The 20153-nt window shown below is 44.2% G+C and overlaps 1 protein-coding gene across 3 annotated transcripts; it reads left to right on the top strand.

Annotated features, from left to right (window-relative positions):
* The first annotated feature begins 7 nt into the window (after positions 1-7).
* On the top strand, positions 8-18529 carry LOC123382533. Of its 3 annotated transcripts, none has more exons than XM_045047658.1 (4): positions 9-1271; positions 1417-1569; positions 3172-3390; positions 17088-18529. In XM_045047658.1, the coding sequence occupies exons 2-4, from the start codon at positions 1533-1535 to the stop codon at positions 18167-18169; spliced, it is 1338 nt and encodes a 445-aa protein (XP_044903593.1). In that variant the 5' UTR covers positions 9-1271; positions 1417-1532; the 3' UTR covers positions 18170-18529. The 3 variants fall into 3 exon arrangements, with proteins under 3 accessions (XP_044903594.1, XP_044903593.1, XP_044903595.1); XM_045047660.1 differs by having other exon boundaries at positions 3140-3390; XM_045047659.1 differs by having other exon boundaries at positions 8-1569.
* Positions 18530-20153: the final 1624 nt, after the last annotated feature.

Raw genomic sequence — 20153 nt, 5'->3', positions numbered from 1 at the left:
AGCCGGGTGTCAGGCAGAGTGTGTGCAGGGGGTTGGGGGGCCGGTTCCCCATCACACACCCGGGAGGCCAGACTCCCTCCCTGGCTGCCCACCCCCGGCTGACTGCACTTCTCGCGACACGTCTGAGCACCAGAGGCCACAGAGCCCGTGGCAGGCCCGGCCCGGGGCGCTGTCCACCCACCCTGCCCCGCTTCCTGCCAGTGCATTCACGTCTCTTCCCCCGCGTTGGCCTGGCCGTAAGGGCCACGGAGGGACCCCCGCACGTGGTGCAGCGCCCCTGTCCCCGGGCCTCTGCCCCATCCTGAGTGGACAAACCGGGCTTCACAGCCCACGTTCCCAGCTGCCACCAATAGCACACATCCCAGTGGCCTCCAAGGGGGCAAATGATGCAATTTTTTGGCGAGTCACACGGTGTCCCCTAAGGATCCCCCTGATGCCGTATTGAGGCATGGGGCGGGCAGAGGTCCATGGTCTGAGATAGGTTCCTTCGACACCACCCAGGAGAGTTGGGTGTAAGCCTATGGCTCCTTCTACATCAGCCAATCCAATCTACATCAGGGAGCCTGAACCCTGTGAGCCCCTTTTTCCTTCCAGCTTAGGGAAGCAGCCAGCCCTCCAGTAGCTTTTGCGTCATGGCTGGGCCACCAAGGGTAAACGTCTGGCTGTCCACATGCTGGCAGCCTTGGTCTAGCAAATGTCAACATGAGCAGCTGCTATATGGGGGATTCTCCTCCATTGTGATCAGGGCCTGGGACAAAACATGACGAGAGAGAGACAGGAGTGCCCTGTGCTCCTGGACAGGGCTGCATGCACAGAGCAGATAGCCTGAAGCCTGGGGAGAGGTGGACAAAGAGACAGGTAAGGAGGGAGAAACTGGATGAGTGATAGGGGAATGGGGCAAGACCGAGAGAGTGAAAGGAAGAAACACAGAGAGGTGTGGTTAGAGAGAAACAGAGACAAAGAGGAAGTACAAGGAGAAAAGTGGAGACCTGGTCCAGGTATGTGGACGGGGCAAGATGGTCCAGGGGAGAGGGGATGTGTGAAGTGGCTCTGAGTGTTGGGGCAGAAAGGGCTGGTATCACGGGCATCATAGTTTCATGACTCTAAGACTCCAACATCCCTGGGGCCAAGCTCTGCAGAGGTCATTGCAATTGAAAAGATGGGCATCTGTCACTTCTCCCGGATGTCAGGAGCTCAGCGTTGTGGGGCTCAGCGTTATGTTCTGTCATGGAGAAGGATGTCTTCAGGGAGAGTGTGCTGCTCTTTGGCAGGTAAACTCCAGAGCCCGCCCTGTGGGGAGGTGTCCCGGGGTCATCTGCCTCACTGGCCCAGGCCCTGTGGGATTTCCCCCGTCCCGCCACCAGCTGGCGTTCCTCATGGTCTGAACCCAGGCATGAGGCATTGTGTTGCCCCCAGGTCCGGCAGTCTGCACCTGGCAGAGTTGAACGGCTGATAGTGATAAAAAGTATTTGACAAGAAGGTCCGTATTCTCCCTCTGGAATGAGCTGTGTGCATCCAAATCGTGGGTTGCTATGGTCCTGTCCACAACCAATCTGAGGATTCCAGAAGGTAGGTGAACCTTTAAAACACCATAGTCTTCTCTTACATCCCTCAAAGACAATTCCTTTTCCCAGCTTTCTTTTCATTTTGAAGAGATGGCAATTACTAATTGAAGGCATGATGGTCCTGTAGGAAATTGACCTACACGACTGATGGACATTATTTCATCCATCCGTATCCCTAAAGCACATTTCATGGGAAATATAAGCCATGGATGCATGTCATAAATTCACAACAGATGTGCAGCTCCCTGTAAGTTGCATGCTGACCTTGTCACATATGTGTCATCAGATATTATTAGTGACTTTTCAGATAAGCTCTAAACATCAAGATGGTCATGTTGGAGAATCGGGTATAGACAGAATTTCACAGATTCTAAATTAGGAATGATTTTTCATTTTTAATGTTTCTTTTTCCTTTTATGAGAGAGCCCGAGCTGGGGATGGGGGAGAGAGTGGGAGATACTGAATCTGAGGCAGGCTACAGGCTCTGAGCTTTCGGGATAGAGCCTGACACGGGGCTCAAACTGATGGGCTGCAAGATCATGACCTAGTGGAAGTCGGACCCTGAACCAAGTAAGCCACCGAAGCGCCCCAGGAATGGTAGTTTATTGGCAAAGAAAGACAAATTAAAGATAGCATAAAGGATGTCGACTTTTAATTGAAATATTCTTCAGACATTTGTTGTATTCGTTTTAGGCATACATTGTAGTCCTTCCATATGTCTATAAATTATGTTGTACTTAAGCACAAGTGTAGCTATCCTGTGAAAGCATGCAACAGTATTATTACAGGATGGACTCTCTTCCATTGGGTGTCCCTTGTATCCCTAGGCTCATTCATTCCATAGCTGGAAGCCGGTCTCTCTCTCTCAAAGGTGTCCATTCTTTATCTAACCTAAACACTTAGGTGGTCAACACCATTACCTCTTGTTCAGCATGTGTAAATTCCGGTCTATTTTTCTGGGAACATTGCTTAGAGCATGACAAATGATGTCATTACGTTAACAAATTCGGTTTCATTCTTCCCTCACAAGAAAGGAGAAGGAAAAGATTTCTTGGTGTCCCAGGCCCTGTCACTAAGACCCTTCCCAATGTGGAGAACAGGCTGGGTTGCCCAGAGCACCTTCGGTCCCTCAGCTGGGCCCCCCGGGCCTTCAACATTGCAGGAATTCCCATGGTGGCCAGCAGAGAGAGCTCGAGCACCACACACCCGGAGGGGCGGGTTCCTCTGCCTGGACAGTGATGGCCAGCAGAGGGCGCACCATCGGCTTTTCTGACCCAGGGCACCTGAGAGCAGGAAGGGTCCCTGTTGCTCCCAGAGGACTCAGGGCCTCTGCCTCTGCCTCAGGACAGAGAGTAGAGCTGCCTTTCCAGCGCGTTCTGCCGCCCACCCCAGGGGAGACCTTGGGAGCTTTGCAGCAACTTGGCATCTCCTGAGTCACCAGGGAGAAGCTGCCTTGTTGTGCTGGGTGCTGAGGAGGGGGCGCTGGGTTGCTTCCCTGGGCAAGCTGGTTGCTGGGCAGCACAGGCACTTGTATTTTCTGGGTTGCTCCTGTGTTTCATTCCTCCCCTTCCCAGACACTATTTGAACAAGACATATTTTACTGAAGGACTCATGGATTGCGGGGTCCCACGACATCACCTCATCGATGCAGTCGATGGTTTGTTCCGGATTCAGGCTCGTTTGCGGGATGAAACCCTGACAGAAATTCAGAGGAACGGGAGCTGCATTCCGTTAGGACGTGAATACATGAAATGCTCATCTCAGGACCTTCTAGAAGAACGAGCTGGCACCCAGTTTCTGCGTCCTGCTGGAACCAGAGACGGAGGTACGGGCACAAACTGTCCCCCACATCATACATCCTTTGTTAAAAATTTCATGGTTATTTTTCCAACCTAGTGAAGTGATTGAAAACTACAGAAAACCTGGTAGGTAGGTGTCATTAACCTTATGTTACCTTTTAATTTAAATTCCAGTGAGTGAAGACCCAGTGGAATATTAGTTTCAGGTGTCCAATATAGAGTAACGCGTCGCCTGGTGCTCATCCCAGGGGCGTTCTTAATCCCCAGCAACTGTTTCACCCATTCCCTCACCTCGCTGTGGACGCCCTCAGTTTGTTTCCCAGTGAAGAGTCTGTTTGTCACTGGGTCCTTCACCCCCCCCCCGCTTTGTTTTGTTTCATTTCCCCGTGTTAATGAAATCACCTGATATTTGTCTTTCTCTGACAGGCTTTTTTCACCCAGCATAACATTCTGTCGCTCCTCCGCCTCGTGGCCAATGACAAGATTTCCTGTTTTTATGGCTCAATAATATTACATTCCATACACTACATCTCACCTTATTCATCAGTTGATGGATGCTCGGGAAGTTTCCGTAATTTGGATGTTGTAGAAAATGCTGCTGTAAACATCAGGGTGCATGTATCCCTTTGAAGGATTATTTTTGTATTCTTTGTGGAAATACCTCGTAGTGAAATTGCTGGATCCTAAGGTAGTTCCATTTGCTTTTTTTTTTTTTTTTGATGAATCTCCGTGATGTTTTCCAGGTGGCTGCACCAGTGCATTCCTACCCACAGTGCAAGAGGGTTTCTCTTTCCTCACATCCTTGGCAACACCTGCTGTTTCATCATTCATTGATTTTAGTCATTCTCAAAGATGTGATGTGCTATCTCGTTGTACTTTTGAATTGTATTTTCCTGAAGATCAGTATTGTTGAGCATCTTTTCACATGGCTTTGGCCATGTGTATGTCTTCCTTGGGAAAATGTCCGTTCGTGTCTTCTGCCCATTTTTAACCAGATTTCTCCTTTTTTGGGTTCTGTATGACTTTATATATTGTGGACAGTAAACCTTTATCAGATGTCGTTTACAAATATTATTCTGTAGGTGTTTTAGGTTTGTTGATTATTTCCTTTGGGACAGAAGCTTTTTACTTTTACGAAGTCCCATTATTTTTGCTTGTGTTTCCCTCAACTCAGGAGATGTATCTGCAAAGATGTTTGTACAGCCAATGTCAAATAAGATACTGCCTGCGTTAATTATCCTCTGCGATTTTTATGGTTTCAGGTTTCACACATAGGTCTTTATCCATGTTGGATTTACTTTTGTGTATGTTGTAAGAAGGTGGTCCGTTGTTGGTCTTGTTTTGTTTTGCAGGTTGCTGTCTAGTTTTTCCAAAACCATATGTTGAGGAGATTTTTTTTAAGTGTATGTATTTATTTTTGAGAGACAGAGAGAATGCAGAAGAGGGGCAGAGAGAAATGGGGACTGAGAATCCCACACATGCTCTGCACTGCCCTGAGATCATGACCGGAGCTGAATCCACAGTCACACGCTTTGCAGCCACCCACGTGTCCCCAGACTATCTTTTCTTTTCCATTGGATATGCTTTCCTGCTGTGTTGAGAATTAATTGACCATATAGGTGTGAGTTCATTTCTGCATTTCCGTTCTAATGATCTTTGCATCTGTGTTGTTGTTGTTGTTGTTATTGATGATGATGTTGTTTTTGGTCAGGACCATACTGTTCTGTTCAGTACAGCTTTTTAATACAACCTGAAGTCTGGAATTGTGATGCCTCCAACTTTCGTTTTCTTCTTCAATTTTGTTTTTGCTGTTTGGAGTCTTTGTTGTTCCATACAAATCATGGGATTATTTGTTGTAGTTCTGTGACAAATGTTTTTTTTAGTGTGATAGGGATTTCATTACATATGCAGATGGTTTTGAGGAGTGTAGACATTTTAACAGTATTTTCTGCTTCCCATCCATGAGGGTGAAATCTATTTCCTTTTCTTTGTGTCCTCTTCCATTTCTTTCATCAGTGTTTCACAGCCTTTAGAGTACAGGTGTTTCACCTCTTTGGTTAAGTTCATTCTAGGTATCTTGGGGTATTTGGTGCACCTGTCGATGGGATGGATCCCTTACTTTCTCTTCTGTTAATTCATTATTTGTCTACAGAAATGCAATAGATATCTGTACATTGATTTCTGTATATTGTGATTTGTCGAATTCGTATATCGATCCTAGCAATTTTCATTGGAGTCTTTCCTGTTGTTTATAGAGAGCATCATGTCGGTTCCAAACAGCGAAAGTTCTGCTTCTTCCTTGCCAATTTGGATGCCTCGTTTCTTTTTTTGTCTGATTGCTGTGGCTAGGACTTCCTGTACTATGTGGAATACTAGTGGTGAGAGGGGTCATCCCTGTCTTCTCCCTGACCTTGGAGGAAACACTTTCAATGTTTCCCCATTGAGGTTGAGATGACTTGTGGGTTTTTCCTAGATGACCTTTATTATTTGCAGGTAGGTTGAGTCTCAATGTACTTTGCTGAGGGTTTTTATCATGAATGGATGTGACATTTTGTCAGATGGTTTTCCTGCATCTGTTGAAAGCATCATATTTTTCTTATCCTTTCTTCCATTACTGTGGTGCATCATGTTGATTGATCTGTGAATGTGGAACCACCCTTGCAGCCCGGGAATATATCCCACTTGATTATGGTAAATGATTCTATTCATGTATTGTTGACTTTAATTTGAAGGTATTTTAATGAGAATTTGTGCATACATACTCATCAGGCTGTTGGCCTGCAGTTTTATTTAAAATTTTTTAACATATTTTTAAATGTTTATTTCCTTCCTTAGATAGAGTACCTAAAAGTGAGGGAGGGGCAGAGGGACAGGGAGAGAGAGAATCCTGGCCATGCCCCACACTGTCAATGCACGGTCCAATGTGGGTCTCGAACCCGCGCACCGCAAGATAATGTCCTAATCCAAAATTAAGAGTTGGACAGTAAACCTACCGAGTCACACAGGCGCCCCGGCAGTTTTCAGTTTTGGTGGAGGCTTTATCTGGTGTTGGTATCAGGTAATGATGGCCTCATAAGATGAATTTGTAAGTTTTCCTTCTTTTTTACTTTCTGTAATAATTCGAGGAGAATACATATTACCTCTTCCTTAAATGGATGGTAGAATTCATCAGGGAAGCCCTCTGGCCCTGAACTCTTGTGTTGGGGGAGATTTTTTTTTTTTTCTTACTGATTTGATTTCTTTCTGTTTTCAGATTTTATGTATCTTTCTGTTTCAGTTTTGGTAGTTTTTGTGTTTCTAGGAATGTGTCCATTTTTCTCAGAGTGTCCAATGTGTTGCCTATAGTTTTTCATAATATTATCTTCTAACTGTATTTTTGTAGTGTTGGCTGTTGTTTCTCCTTTCTTATTTGTAATTTTCTTTATTTGAGTCCTTTCTCTCTTCTTTGTGAAAACTCTGCCTAGGAGGTTTTCATGTTGATTACTGTTTTCAAGGAACCAGCCCCTGGTTTCATTGATTTGGTCTAGTGTCTTTTTGGTTTGTATATCCCTTATTTCTGCCTTAATCTCTATTATTTCCAACCACACTCAGATATCACCTCGCGCCAGTCAGAGTGGCCAAATGAACAAATCAGGAGACTATAGATGCTGGCGAGGATGTGGAGAAACGGGAACCCTCTTGCACTGTTGGTGGGAATGCAAACTGGTGCAGCCACTCTGGAAAACAGGGTGGAGGTTCCTCAAAAAATTAAAAATAGACCTACCCTGTGACCCAGCAATAGCACTGCTAGGAATTTACCCAAGGGATACAGGAGTACGGATGCATAGGGGCACTTGTACCCCAATGTTTATAGCAGCACTCTCAACAATAGCCAAATTATGGAAAGAGCCTAAATGTCCATCAACTGATGAATGGATAAAGAAATTGTGGTTCATATACACAATGGAGCACTATGTGGCAATGAGAAAGAATGCAGTCTGGCCCTTTGTAACAACATGGATGGAACTGGAGAGTGTTATACTAAGTGAAATAAGCCATACAGAGAAAGACAGATACCATATGATTTCACTCTTAGGTGGATCCTGAGAAACTTAACAGAAACCCATGGGGGAGGGGAAGGAAAAAAAAAAGAGGTTAGAGGGGAAGAGAGCCAAAGCATAAGAGACTCTTAAAAACTGAGAACAAACTGAGGGTTGATGGGGGGTGGGAGGGAGGGGAGGGTGGGTGATGGGTGTTGAGGAGGACACCTTTTGGGATGAGCACTGAGTGTTGTATGGAAACCAATTTGAAAATAAACTTCATATATTGGAAAAAAAAAAAAACTAACCTCCAGAAACCATTATAAAGCATTACCTCTGAGTTTCTAAAACTGAAGGGATGATTAAAAAAAAAAAGTAAAAAAAAAAATCTCTATGATTTCCTTCCTCCTGCTGTTCTTCATTCCTTTAGTTGTAAGTTAGGAGTGTTTGAGATTTTTCTTGCTCTTTAAGGTAGGCTTGTATTGCTATATACTTCCATCTCAGATTGCTTTTGCCACATTCCAAAGGTTTTTACCAGTGTATTTTCATTTTCATTTGTTTCAGTGTATTTTCTCTTGGTTTCCTGTTTGACCCGTTCATTTCGTAGCATGTTATTTAACCTCCCTTTATTTGTGGCCTTTCCCCCTGTGTGTGTGTGTGTCTGTGTGTGTGTGTGTGTGTGTGTGTGTGTGTGTGTGTGTTATGAGTGTGGTTAACTTCAAGTTTCCTAGCTTTGTGGTCAGAGAAGATGCTTGGTCTGATCTCTGTCTTTAGGTACCTGTTGAGGTCTGATTTGTGATGTAGAATGTGATCATTTCTGGAGAATGCCCCATGGGCGCTTGAAAAGAATAGGTACTCTGCCATTTTAGTATGGAGTGTTCTGAATACATCTGTTGAACGCATCTGGTCCAGTGTGTCATTCAAAGCCATTGTTTCCTTGTTGATTTTCTGTTTACAGGTTCTGTCCATTGATGTGACTGATGTGTTAAAGTCCTCTATTATCGTTATATTATTATCAATTCCTTTATGGTTTTGTTAAGTGTTTTATATGTTGGTGATTGCATATTGGGCGCATCAAAATTTACAACCATTGGATCTTCTTGTGTGGCTGTCCCCTTTAGTATGAGATAGTGTCTGTCTTCATCTCGTTACAGCTTTATTTATTTTTTTAATATCAGTCTTAGTTGACATATGGCACATTCTCTGTTTCGGAAGTAGAATCCAGTGATTCATCCCTTACATACGACACCCAGCACTCATGACAACAAGTGCTGTCCTTAATACTCGTCCGCCATCTAGCCCAGCACCGACACATCTCCCTCAATCAACCCTCACTCTTCTTCTCTACGGTTAAGAGACTCGTGTGGTTTGTCACCACTCTTCTCTTTTCCTGCCCCCTTCCCATGTTTTCATCTGTTTTGTTTCTTCAATTCCACATGAGTGAAATCATATATGTGTCTTTCACCGATTGACATATTTCACTTGGCATAATACATTCTAGGTCCATCCACATCGTGGCAAGTGGCAGGATTTCATTCTTTTTGAAGCTGAGTTACATGTCATTGTATATACGTATGTATATATGTGTGTATATAGGAGCATACACGTGAGTACATATGCGTATACATGCACACACACACACACACACACACACACACACCCCACAGGTTCTTTATACCTTCATCAGTTGATGGGGCTTTCTCCATAGTTTGGCTACTGTTGATAATGCTGCTATAAATATAGGGTGCATGCAATTTTACTACTAGGTATTGACCCAAAAGGTACGAAACTACACTCTCGGTTTTAAAGTTTATTTTGCCTAATACAAGTATTGCTACTGGCTTTCTTTTGGCATTGTTGTCATGACAAATGTTTTTTCATTCCCTCCTTTTAAATCTGCAGGTGACTGACATATGTTCAAATAAGGCTTTGTAGGCAGCATCTAGATAGGCCTTGTTTTCTTTTTTTTTGTTTTTGTTTATTTATTTATTTTTTTGTCCATTCTGACACCCTATCCTTGTCTTTTGATTGGAGCATGTAGTCGATTTACATTCAGAGTAATTATTGATATGTATATATTTAGTGACATTCTACTAGTTTTTTTGCCGTTGAATCGATTGCGCATCCCAGGAATAAAATCCACCTCATTGTGCTGAATAATTCTTTTTATGTATTCTCGGATCCAGTTTGCCACTCTTTTTTTTTTTAATTTTTTTTTCAACGTTTTATTTATTTTTGGGACAGAGAGAGACAGAGCATGAACGGGAGAGGGGCAGAGAGAGGGAGACACAGAATCAGAAGCAGGCTCCAGGCTCTGAGCCATCAGCCCAGAGCCTGACGCGGGGCTCGAACTCATGGACCGCGAGCCAGTTTGCCACTCTTTGTTGAGATGTTTTGCATCCATGGTCATCAGGGAAATTGGTCTGTAGTTCTCCTTTTCAGTGGGGTCTTTGTCCAGCTTGGACTCAAGGCCATGCTGGCCTCATAGAATGAGTTTGGAAGTGTTCCCTCCATTTCTCTGCCCATGACCTTATCTTATTCTTTCATTTGGGTTGCCTTCCTCTCGTCTTGGAATTTTGGTTGAGTAGTTGCCATCTCTGTGTTACCAAAGCTCATTGTGTTACCTGCCTGTGAGTTGAATGGTTTTATGAAGAGGAGGTCATCCAGTGTCCAGGGCCTGGCACTTCACGGAGTGTCTGTGGTGTGTGTTGCGTGCACTGTTTTGTGTTCTGGCTGCACTATCCTTCAGGTCAGTTGTATGGGCAAGGTAGGGTCCTTGGCCAGAATGAGGTGAGTCTGATCTAGGTCTGCTCTGATCTGCTTGCGAAAGGAGACTTGAAACGACTGCTCCTAGAAGTGAAGCCCTGCACAACTCTTTGGTCAAGAGAGGTGGTGTGGTCATGGGCTTCACCTGGTCTTCTGGGGAAGGGGCCAGCTCCACTGGGACTGAGGCAACCTTGAATGACCTAGAAGGCCAGTCTTGCCAGAGCACAGGAAGGTGGGGTTGGTGTAAGCAGCTTAGGCAGCCAGTGTGGGAACTGCCTTGTTTCCAGCCGACGGCTCTGTGTTTATGCTGGGGGGCAGGGGGCAGGGGGCAGAGCAGGGAAATGGCACCACGCAGCTCCTCTGTCCTAGCTCTCTGTCCCCTCATTGTGAACACTGCTTCTCAGGGATAGTCTCCATGATGAGTGTATAATCTGCCCACTGTGTGCACCAGGCTTTGTCCAGATCACTGTTTCCATGCCATCTGCCTTACTAGGCAGTTGTTGGCTGCCTTCTCTTCAGGAGTAGGCCAGTGCCCTCAGGGCTGTGTCCCAGCCAAGGCTTCCAACCTTTGAAACTCCACATTCTCGGGGTGCCTGGATGGCTTGGTTAAGTGTCTGCCTCTTGATCCTGGTTCAGATCATGACCTCGTGGTCATGGGACTCTCTATTTCCCTCTGGTCCTGCCCCTCCCTTGCATGTGCCCTCTTTCTCTCTCTCTCAAAATAAATAAACTTAAAAAAATTAGGAGCATGGAATACCTGATTTAGGCAAGACTGCCTCTCTGAGGGGAATGGCAAGGATCTATGAGCTATATTTCCAGCACTGGCTAGGAAATTCTTTGCTGACTGGTTAAAGGTTACATTCCTACAGGAATGAGATTAGGTTTAGTGACATGGGACCTTAGCATAAGGAACTCCATGCTGGGCCTGTGATTTTTCTTAACATTCCAAAGCCAAATTTTATGTATACATTTTTTATTACATGTATAGCCCTAAATAATATTTAAGCCATCTACTGCCGGCCCGATGATCATATCCTGTGACACTGTAACTATCTCCTAATCATAGAGGAAGATCAACTCTGTGGCTCTAAGATCTTTGTGGCTCTAAGTTACTTTGATCTATGTTACTAAGATCTTTGGGAGTCTAGGTTACTGTTGGCCTCTCGATGTCTTTCACCCAGGGACCGACCCCCAGCGAGGTTGCTGAGCCATCATTTAGGCACAGAAGCACCCTTTCCAAGTCACCTCTCCCTAAAGCGTTGTCTTTCCCTCTGGTACTTCCAGGACCTACCCTTTGGCAGGTCACATATCCCCATGCAAACCTGTCAAAGTGGAACAGAAAAAGCTGCTTGCCTGTGACTGCCACTTCATGGTCACATCTTATTCTTCTGAAACCCCGCGAATTCCCTATTGTTCTTCCAGTCTTTGAATATCTCTTTGATTTGGAAACATTTGATTCTCTTGTATTCCTGATAAAAAAATATGTGTGAAAATATTAAACCAAGGATTCTTTACAATCAGTGAGCCAGTCACAATGATTCATCTGGCCGTGTGTACATTTTTAGTTTTGACAGTGTTCAGGCATGAAGTGAAGTATATCCTGTAAAATCTGAGTATCATTCATTATCCAGGATAACCACCTTTATGGAAAGCCTTTCAATGACATGCTCGTTTAAGATCAGAAAAACACTTAATTTAAATATCACATAATAGAGTGCTATATGCATACGTTATTATCTTAAAGTATATAAAGTAGATGTTTCTATGAAGTGTTTATCATGCATTCAGTTTTCTCTACCATGAATGCTATTATTTCAATTAAACAATACTAAGAACAACAAGAATAGGTACATGGCCGTCACTAGTAACTAATATTAGATCTAGTCATATAATATCGTGTGTCACAAACATAAAACCATGATTACTAATAATCTTTTCATTCGTGATGGGTTTCTAGTTACCGGAAAAATGGGGAAGATATTGTTGAGTCTCTACATACAACAGACTGTTTTCTGACTATGGATGTCATATGAGTTGGTACATGATCACAATCGGTATCCCGAAGAGATATGGTAGTATGAACTAAAGTTTATATTTGTATTCAGATCGCTTCGGTTTGAACCTCTTCTGTCCCAGACTCATCCCAGCTGGCACATTAGAGTCATCCTGTCTCCTTAGGCTCCACTTGGTCATGACAATTTTTAGATTTTTCCATATTTTACATAATCTGCAAAGTTTTGAAGGTACGTGTGTAGAATGTATTTTGTAAAATGATCCCTGGTTGGGATATGTCTACCGTTTCTTCAAATGCCTAGGCCAGAGTTACCGTGTTTTGGAGCAGAAGATTCAGAGGCATAACGCCATCCATAATTACCACTTCACATCAAGGTTGTTCACTCTGAAGACTGGGGTCTTTTGTGGTTCCATACACATTTGAGGACTGCTCTAGTTCTGTGAAAAATGTTGTTGGTATTTTGATGGAAATTGCATTAATTGTGTCCATTGCTTTGCGAAGTAGAGACACTTGCACTATATTTGTACTTCCGACCCATGAGTATGGAATGTCCTTCCATGTCTTTGTGTCATCTTGAATTTCATCACTGTTTTATACTTTTCAGAGTATAGGTCACTCACCACTTTGGTTAGATTTCTTCATAGGCATCTTATTATTTGGTGTACAAGTGTAAATAGGACTGTGTTCTTAATTTCTATTTCTACTGCTTCAGTAGTGTTTTCTCCAAATACAACAGATTTCTGCACAGTGATTTGTATCCTGTGACATTGCTGAATTCATTTATCAGTTCTAGCAGTTATTGGGAGGACTCTTTAGGGTTTTCTATATAGTGTCATGTAATCTGCAATGTGTGAAAGTTTCACTTCCTCCAGATTTGGAGGTGTTTTATATATTTATTTTATTTTATTTATTTATTTATTTTATTTTATTTGTTTTATTTTATTTTATTTTATTTATTTTATTCTATTCTATTTATTTATTTATTTTATTTATTTTATTTTATGTATTTTATTTTATTTTATTCTATTCTACCCTATTTTATTTTATTTATTTTATTTTATTTATTCTATTTTATTTTATTTTATTTTATTTTATTTATTTTATTTATTTTACTTTATTTTATTTATTTTATTTTATTTATTCTATTCTATTTTATTGTATTTATTTTATTTTATTTTATTTATTTTATTTATTTTATTTATTTATTCTATTCTATGCTATTCTATTTATTTTATTTTATTTATTTTATTTTATTTATTTTATTTTATTTATTCTATTCTATTTTATTTTATTGATTTTACTTTATTTTATTTATTTTATTTTATTTATTTTATTTTATTTATTCTATTCTATATTATTTTATTTATTTATTTTATTTATTTTACTTTATTTTATTTATTTTATTTTATTTATTTTATTCATTTTATTTATTTATTCTATTCTATGCTATTCTATTTATTTTATTTTATTTTATTTATTTTATTTTATTTATTTTATTTTATTTATTTTATTTTATTTATTCTATTCTATTTTATTTTATTTTATTTTATTTTATTTATTTTATTTTATTTTATTTTATTTATTCTATTCTATTTTGTTTATTTTATTTATTTATTTTATTTTATTTTATTTCATTTTGTTTTATATTATTTATTTCACTTTAGTTCCATTTCGTTTGTCTGCTGGCTGTGGCTAGGACTTCCAGTAATTTATTAAAAGTGGTAAGAGTAAACATCCTTGTCTTCTTCCTGACCTTACAGGAAAACCTCTCAGATTTTCCCCATTGAGGTGGATTATAACTGCAGGGTTTTCATAGATAACCTTTATTACGTTGATGTATGTTTCCTGTAAACCTACTTTAGGGGGGTTATAATCCTGAGTGGATGTTGTACTTTGTCAAATGCTCCTTTCTGCGTGTATTGAAATGACCGTAGGGTTCTTTTCCTTTAAAGTTTATTAATCTTGAGAGAGAGCATAAGCAGGGGAGGGGCAGAGAGAGAGGGAAACCCAGAATTCAAAGGAGGCTCTTGGCTCTGAGCCTTCAGCACAGAGTCTGACACGGGACTCGAACTCACGAATTATGAAGTCATGACCTGAGCTGATGTCAGACTGTTAAAGGATTGAGCCACCAAGGTGCCCCGATCGTGTGGTCCTTATCCTTTCTCCTGTTGACGTATTGTGTCACATTGGTTGATAGGCAAATATTGAACCACCTTGGCAGCTTGGAAATAAATCCCACCGAATTGTGGGATACTTTTACACTTGTTATATCTTCTTTTGGGGTTGTACCCTTTACTGTTATACAGTGTCCTCCTCTCTCTCTTGTTATGTACTTTTTTTAAGTGTATTTTTTTCTGATACAAGTGTTGCTACTCCAGGTTTCATTTGACATTAATGTGTGCAATGTTTCTCTATCCTCTCACTATCATTCTTGAGGTGTAGAGTGGGTCACTTATAGGCATACAAATCGGTTTTGTTTTTTCATCCATGCTTACACCCTGCGTCTCTAGATTGGAGCATTCACTCCATTTACCTTCAAAGTAATGATTGATATGGATGTACGTATTGCCATTTTATTGCCTGTTTGGCTGTGGTTTCTAATGATTTTCTCTGATCCTTTCTTGCCTTTCTTTCATGTTTTGCTTCTTTTCTTTAGTGATATAGTTTGATTTCCTTATCTCTGTTCTTAGCATATTTATGATTGGTTTTAGCATATGGTCACTGTCAGGTGTTTATATAACCTCTTCTGCATTTAACAGTTTGTATTAAGTTGATGGTCATTTACCTTCGCACCCATTATTTTCTCCTCCCTGGGCTTTTGGTAGAGGTTATTACAATTCAAATCCATTTCTCTGAGTTCCTTAACTGATTTGTTTTGCAGACATATTCATTTTTTACTTGATTTGTGTCTTCTGTCTCTAAACTGTCACTGTTGGTCTCTCCTTTCCACTCAAAGAATCCCTCTTGATATTTCTTGCAGGACGGGTTTAGTGGTACAGAATCCTTTAGTTTTTGTTTGGGAAAGTCTGTGTCTCCTTCCATTCTGAAGGATAGCCTTGCTGGATAGAATATTGTTGGCTGCCGATTTTTCCATTCAGCACTTTGAATATGTGATGCCGCTAGCTTCTGGCTTGTCGAGTTTCTGTTCAGAAATCGGGCAGCTCGCCTTATGGGTCTTCCCTTCTGAGTTGAGGTCTTCTGTCTTGCTGCTTTGCAGAGTTTTTCTTTACTGTCACTGTAATTTGCAAGTTTGGTTACAATATGTTTGTGTGTTGGCCTGATTTCGTTGATGTTGATGGGAGTTCTCTAGTCTCCTGGATGTGGATGTTTGTTTCCCTCCCCCAGTTAGGGACGTTTTCAGCTATTATTTCCTCAAATAAATTTTCGGCCCCAAATTCTCTTCCTTCTGGGAGTCCTACAATATGAGTATTATTATCTTTCCTGTAGTCACTGAGTTCCCTTAGTCTCATCTCACGTTGCAGAATCCTGTGCTCTCCTTGGTTCAGTGTGATTCATTTCCAACACTCAGTCTTCGAGGTCACTAGTTTGTTCGCCTGCTTCTTCCGTCCCTCTGTTCATTCCAGCTAGCGTGTTTCTCCTTTATTGTGTCCTCAATGTGTGCTGTGTTATTTCTTATCTCCATGTCAGGGGTCTCACTTTTCTACTCATTTCACACCTCCAGTGAGTGTCCTTATGATCATTCCTTTCAATTCCGTATGAGGTATATTATATATATCTCTTTGGCTTAGATCTCTGGCTGGGACTTTGACTAGGTCTTTCATTGTGGATAAACATCTCTGTGTGTCCATTTTGTCTGTCTCTCTGGCTCTATTTCTCTGTGTTAAGAAAGTCAGCTGTGCCTTCTGATCTTGAAATTAACGACGGTCTGAAAAAGAGGTCCTGGGGTCCTGAGTAGTGCACATCTCCATTTATAGGACCTGGACCTTCAGGAGGATATCGCATGGGTATTGCTCACTCCATGCTGTTGTGTCTGGGTTACTTTTCCTTTCAGTGTAGATGTCTGCACTGATTGCGTGCCTGTTGTGGGCTGTGCTTACACTCAGTGGTGTCAGTGGGACCCAGGCAGGCCAGCTGTGGGGTGGTATGCCCGCTGGGTAACTTGGGAGCAGGGCAGGAGTGTTAGGAAAGTTGCACAAGGCTACTAGTCCTATGCCAGGTTTCCCGATGTCCTTTGGTGGCTCCGGGCTGTGGACCAGCGGTGGAAGCTAGGGGCGTGAGGATATGCACAGAGCATGTCTGTGCCTGGGGACATGTGGCTGGGTGAGAGAGATGAGGGTGCCTGGATGTGCACAGCTGGGTGAGGTGCAGATGTGCACAGCGTGCTGTGGCAGCTATGCATGCAGCTTGCCGGACAGGGTGCCCTTGTGGTTTTAAGAATGTTTGCCCTGAGACCAGCAGACTTGGTGTGGTGAGTCCCCCGTGAACCCTTGGGACTGGCGTGCTGCTAACGGGTTAGGTAGCAAGTGTCTGTGCAGCCTCCGCCTCTGGTGGGTGCTTCTGTGCTTATTCTGGGAGGCTGGGGGAGAAAAATGGTGCCTGTGAGCTCCCTCACTGTTGAAGTCCTCCAACACACTCAGGAATCAGCATGAATACATCTGTCTCCTGTTGCCTCGGCATTGTGTAAAATGCCACATTGACGTTGCCTGTCTACACAGGCAGGGACCTGGCTATCACTCATCCTCCTATATCACCCAGTGCTGGGTCAGCTGACCTCCAAAGCTCCAGGATCTAAACTCAAGGGAATTCAGCCCCGCTGGGTTTTAATGCCAAATGTTATGGAGATTAGTCTTCACTGGGTGAGCTCCCTGGGGTGAGGGCTCACTTTCTCTGCCCATTCTGCAGGCAGCCAGCCTCCACCTTTCTGACCTTCCTAACCTTTCTGATGCAGCTTCTCTCTATTTAGGTGTGGAGTTTCTTCTGCCAGTCTGTGGATCGCTCTCTGGCCTCGCCCTCCTACAGTACGTAGATGACACCCTGATTGCTGCCGACAAGGCCAAAGACTGTGAGCGAGGGACCCAGGACCTGCTGGCTACCCAGGGGGCCTTAGGGTACCGGGCGTCCACGAAGAAGGCTCAGATACACAGCGAGAGGGTTTTGCTGAGATCGCCAGGCCCCTATATGAAGCTACCAAAGAGGGGAAAACATTTAAATGGGCTGAAAAAGAAGAAACTGCCTTTAATCAGGTACAAAAGGCCCTCCCTAAGTGCCCCAGCCCTGGGCCTACCAGACATTACGAAGCCCTTCCACCTCTTTGTGGACGAACATAAGGGAATAGCAAAAGGGGTTCTAACTCAAGCCTTAGGCCCCTGGAACCGCCCGGTGGCTTACCTGTCCAAGAAACTAGACCCAGTGGCTGCCGGCTGGCCGCCATGCCTAAGAATTATTGCAGCGACAGCACTCCTAGTCAAGGACGTAGACAAACTGACCCTAGGACAGGAGATCTGGATCACGACGCCACACACCATTGAAGGCGTCCTGAAACAGCCTCCGGATAGATGGCTGAGCAATACACGTATGACTCATTACCAGAGCCTCCTACTCAACCCTCCACGAGTGCGGTTCCACCCCAGTGCAGCCCTCAATCCTGCCACCCTGCTGCCTAACCCTGACCTAGGTGCTCCCCTACATGACTGTGTGGGAATCCTGGAACAAGTACATGGATTCCGGACGGACCTGACCGACCGGCCCCTCCGTGATGCCGAGGCTACTTGGTTCACTGATGGCAGCAGCTTTGTGCGGGATGGACACAGGTATGCGGGTGCAGCGGTGGTCACAGAAACGGACACCGTGTGGGCGGAGGATGTACCCTCCAGAACGTCAGCCCAGCGAGCAGAGCTCGTCGCCCTCACCAAGGCGCTAACGTTGGGAGCTAGAAAACGTCTTAACAACTACCGGCCTGGGGAGACCCAGTTTTACCAGACCAGCCCAAATACTCCCACGAGGAGTTACAGCGGATCAAGAAACTCCCCATGGCCCAGGAGATAATGGGATGGTGGTATTCACCTAACAAGGAGCTCGTGCTGCCAGACCGGCTCGGAGTCTCAATATTAGAGCACATGCATCGGTCTACTCACATGGGCGCCCGAAAATTAAAAGACTTAATCCTACATGCCAGAATCAAGATTCACCAACAGGACACCAAAATAGAGCAAGTTGTATCTGCCTGCAAGACCTGCCAACTCACCAACGCGAGAGCCACTTGAAATACAAAAGGAACCAGGGTCAGAGGCACCAGACCGGGAGCCCAATGGGAAGTCGACTTCACTGAAGTCAAACCAGGAAAGTATGGTTATAAATATCTTTTAGTATTTACGGACACCTTCTCTGGCTGGGTGGAGGCATACCCAAGGAAGCATGAAACGGCTCAGACGGTGGCTAAGAAGCTACTAGAAGACATCTTACCCAGGTCTGGTTTTCCTGCCATGGTAGGATCAGACAACGGACCAGCTTTTATCTCGCAGGTAACACAGGCAGTAGCCAAGGCGGTGGGGGCAAACTGGAAATTACATTGTGCTTATAGGCCCCAGAGCTCAGGACAGGTAGAAAGAATGAATAGATCCCTAAAAGAGACCCTTACCAAATTAACCATGGAGACTGGCTGGGACTGGGTGACTCTCCTACCATATGCCCTTTACCAGGTTAGGAACACTCCTGACACTGGGTTTTACTCCCTACGAGATCATGTTTAGCAGGCCACCCCCTATTATTCCCAACCTTTAGTTTAAAGATCAAGAACTTTTTCTTTCTTTGAGAGGGCTCCAAAGGGCGCACAAGGACATTTGGCCGCGCCTCCGTGCCATCTACGATGCTGGCCCAACCCCGACACGTCCTCAGTACAGGCCAGGAGACTGGGTCTACATAAACAGGCACCACCGAGAGACCCTCGAGCCGCGCCGGAAAGGACCCTACATCGTGGTGCTGACAACCCCCACCACTCTCAAAGGAGACGGCATCGCGACCTGGGTCCATCACACCCACGTTCGGCCAGTGGACCCCTCCTCGATCCGGAAGGACTTTGTCACACGATGAGCCGTCAATCGGGACCAACACAACCCGCTCAAGCTCACCCACCGAATATTCGTAACTCTATTAACTCTGCATGTCATTGCTCATGCTGCCGGGAGTCCCCATGCCCCCAAAACATCACCTGGCAGATCATAGACACCAGCTCAGGGACAGTACTTAATCAGACCTCCCAGAGCCACCCCAGGGACACTTGGTTCCCAGAACTTTGCGTAAACCTCCAAACTCTATTCCCCTTGTCACCATAAATGCAGCCGGTCCCATGATTGGTTCCATAAGCTACATGACAAGGGAGGAATGAAAGGGCCTATGCCTGCCAACTCCATCTTGTTCTGTGTCCTTCACCTTGACCACACCTCCTCCCCTTGAGTAACCTCCGGCTCACCTGCCTAACAGGACTCGGACCCTTCCCCAGCCAATGGGCTGAGGCCACAGCCATTACCTCACCAAGGGCCCCCAGGCCCCAGTAAAACCTTTGTCCTTTTGAAACTTGCTCTCTCTCCGGTTTCTCACTAGTGCGTCGGTGCAGGTAGGGGATTGATCTCGAGCTAGCTCGAAAAAAGGCTCTTTGTTTTTACATCGGACTCGGCTCCCTGGTGGTCTTTGGGGATCACGAATTCTGGGCATAACATTTTCACAGTTGGAGGTGTTTGTGCGTGTAGACTGAAGATTTTTCGGTTGTTCACACACGTGCGCTCTACTCCTTCTAGAACTGACCTCACATTGAGGGGGGCTGTGGAAGAATCGGGGCGGTACCTTCCCCTGGTGCGTATCAAGCCCTCAGGGAAGGAGCCCAGCGAGGGCGGGGGCCAGAGGGGCATCGGGACACCGGGCCCCGGCTCTGCCCATCAGACCCCCTCGGCTGCCATGTGACGTGAGACCTCGGCACAGGGGGGCAGGGAGGCCGCACCTTCGTAACCTGGAAGTTATTTTTATGACAAGTGTG

Source organism: Felis catus, chromosome E3 (assembly GCF_018350175.1).
Source record: "Felis catus isolate Fca126 chromosome E3, F.catus_Fca126_mat1.0, whole genome shotgun sequence".
NCBI classification, from domain to species: domain Eukaryota; kingdom Metazoa; phylum Chordata; class Mammalia; order Carnivora; family Felidae; genus Felis; species Felis catus.
Note: the sequence above shows the minus strand (reverse complement) of the source record. Positions and strands in the feature narration are given on the sequence as shown.

Excerpts from the sequence above, each read along its gene's own strand:
- LOC123382533 (XM_045047659.1), top strand. The coding sequence starts at position 1,533 with ATGGTCCTGTCCACAACCAATCTGAGGATTCCAGAAG. Across the intron at positions 1,570-3,171 it reads CAATCTGAGGATTCCAGAAG|GACTCATGGATTGCGGGGTC; the intron begins GTAGGTGAACCT and ends ATTTTACTGAAG. Across the intron at positions 3,391-17,087 it reads TGCTGGAACCAGAGACGGAG|GTGTGGAGTTTCTTCTGCCA; the intron begins GTACGGGCACAA and ends CTCTCTATTTAG.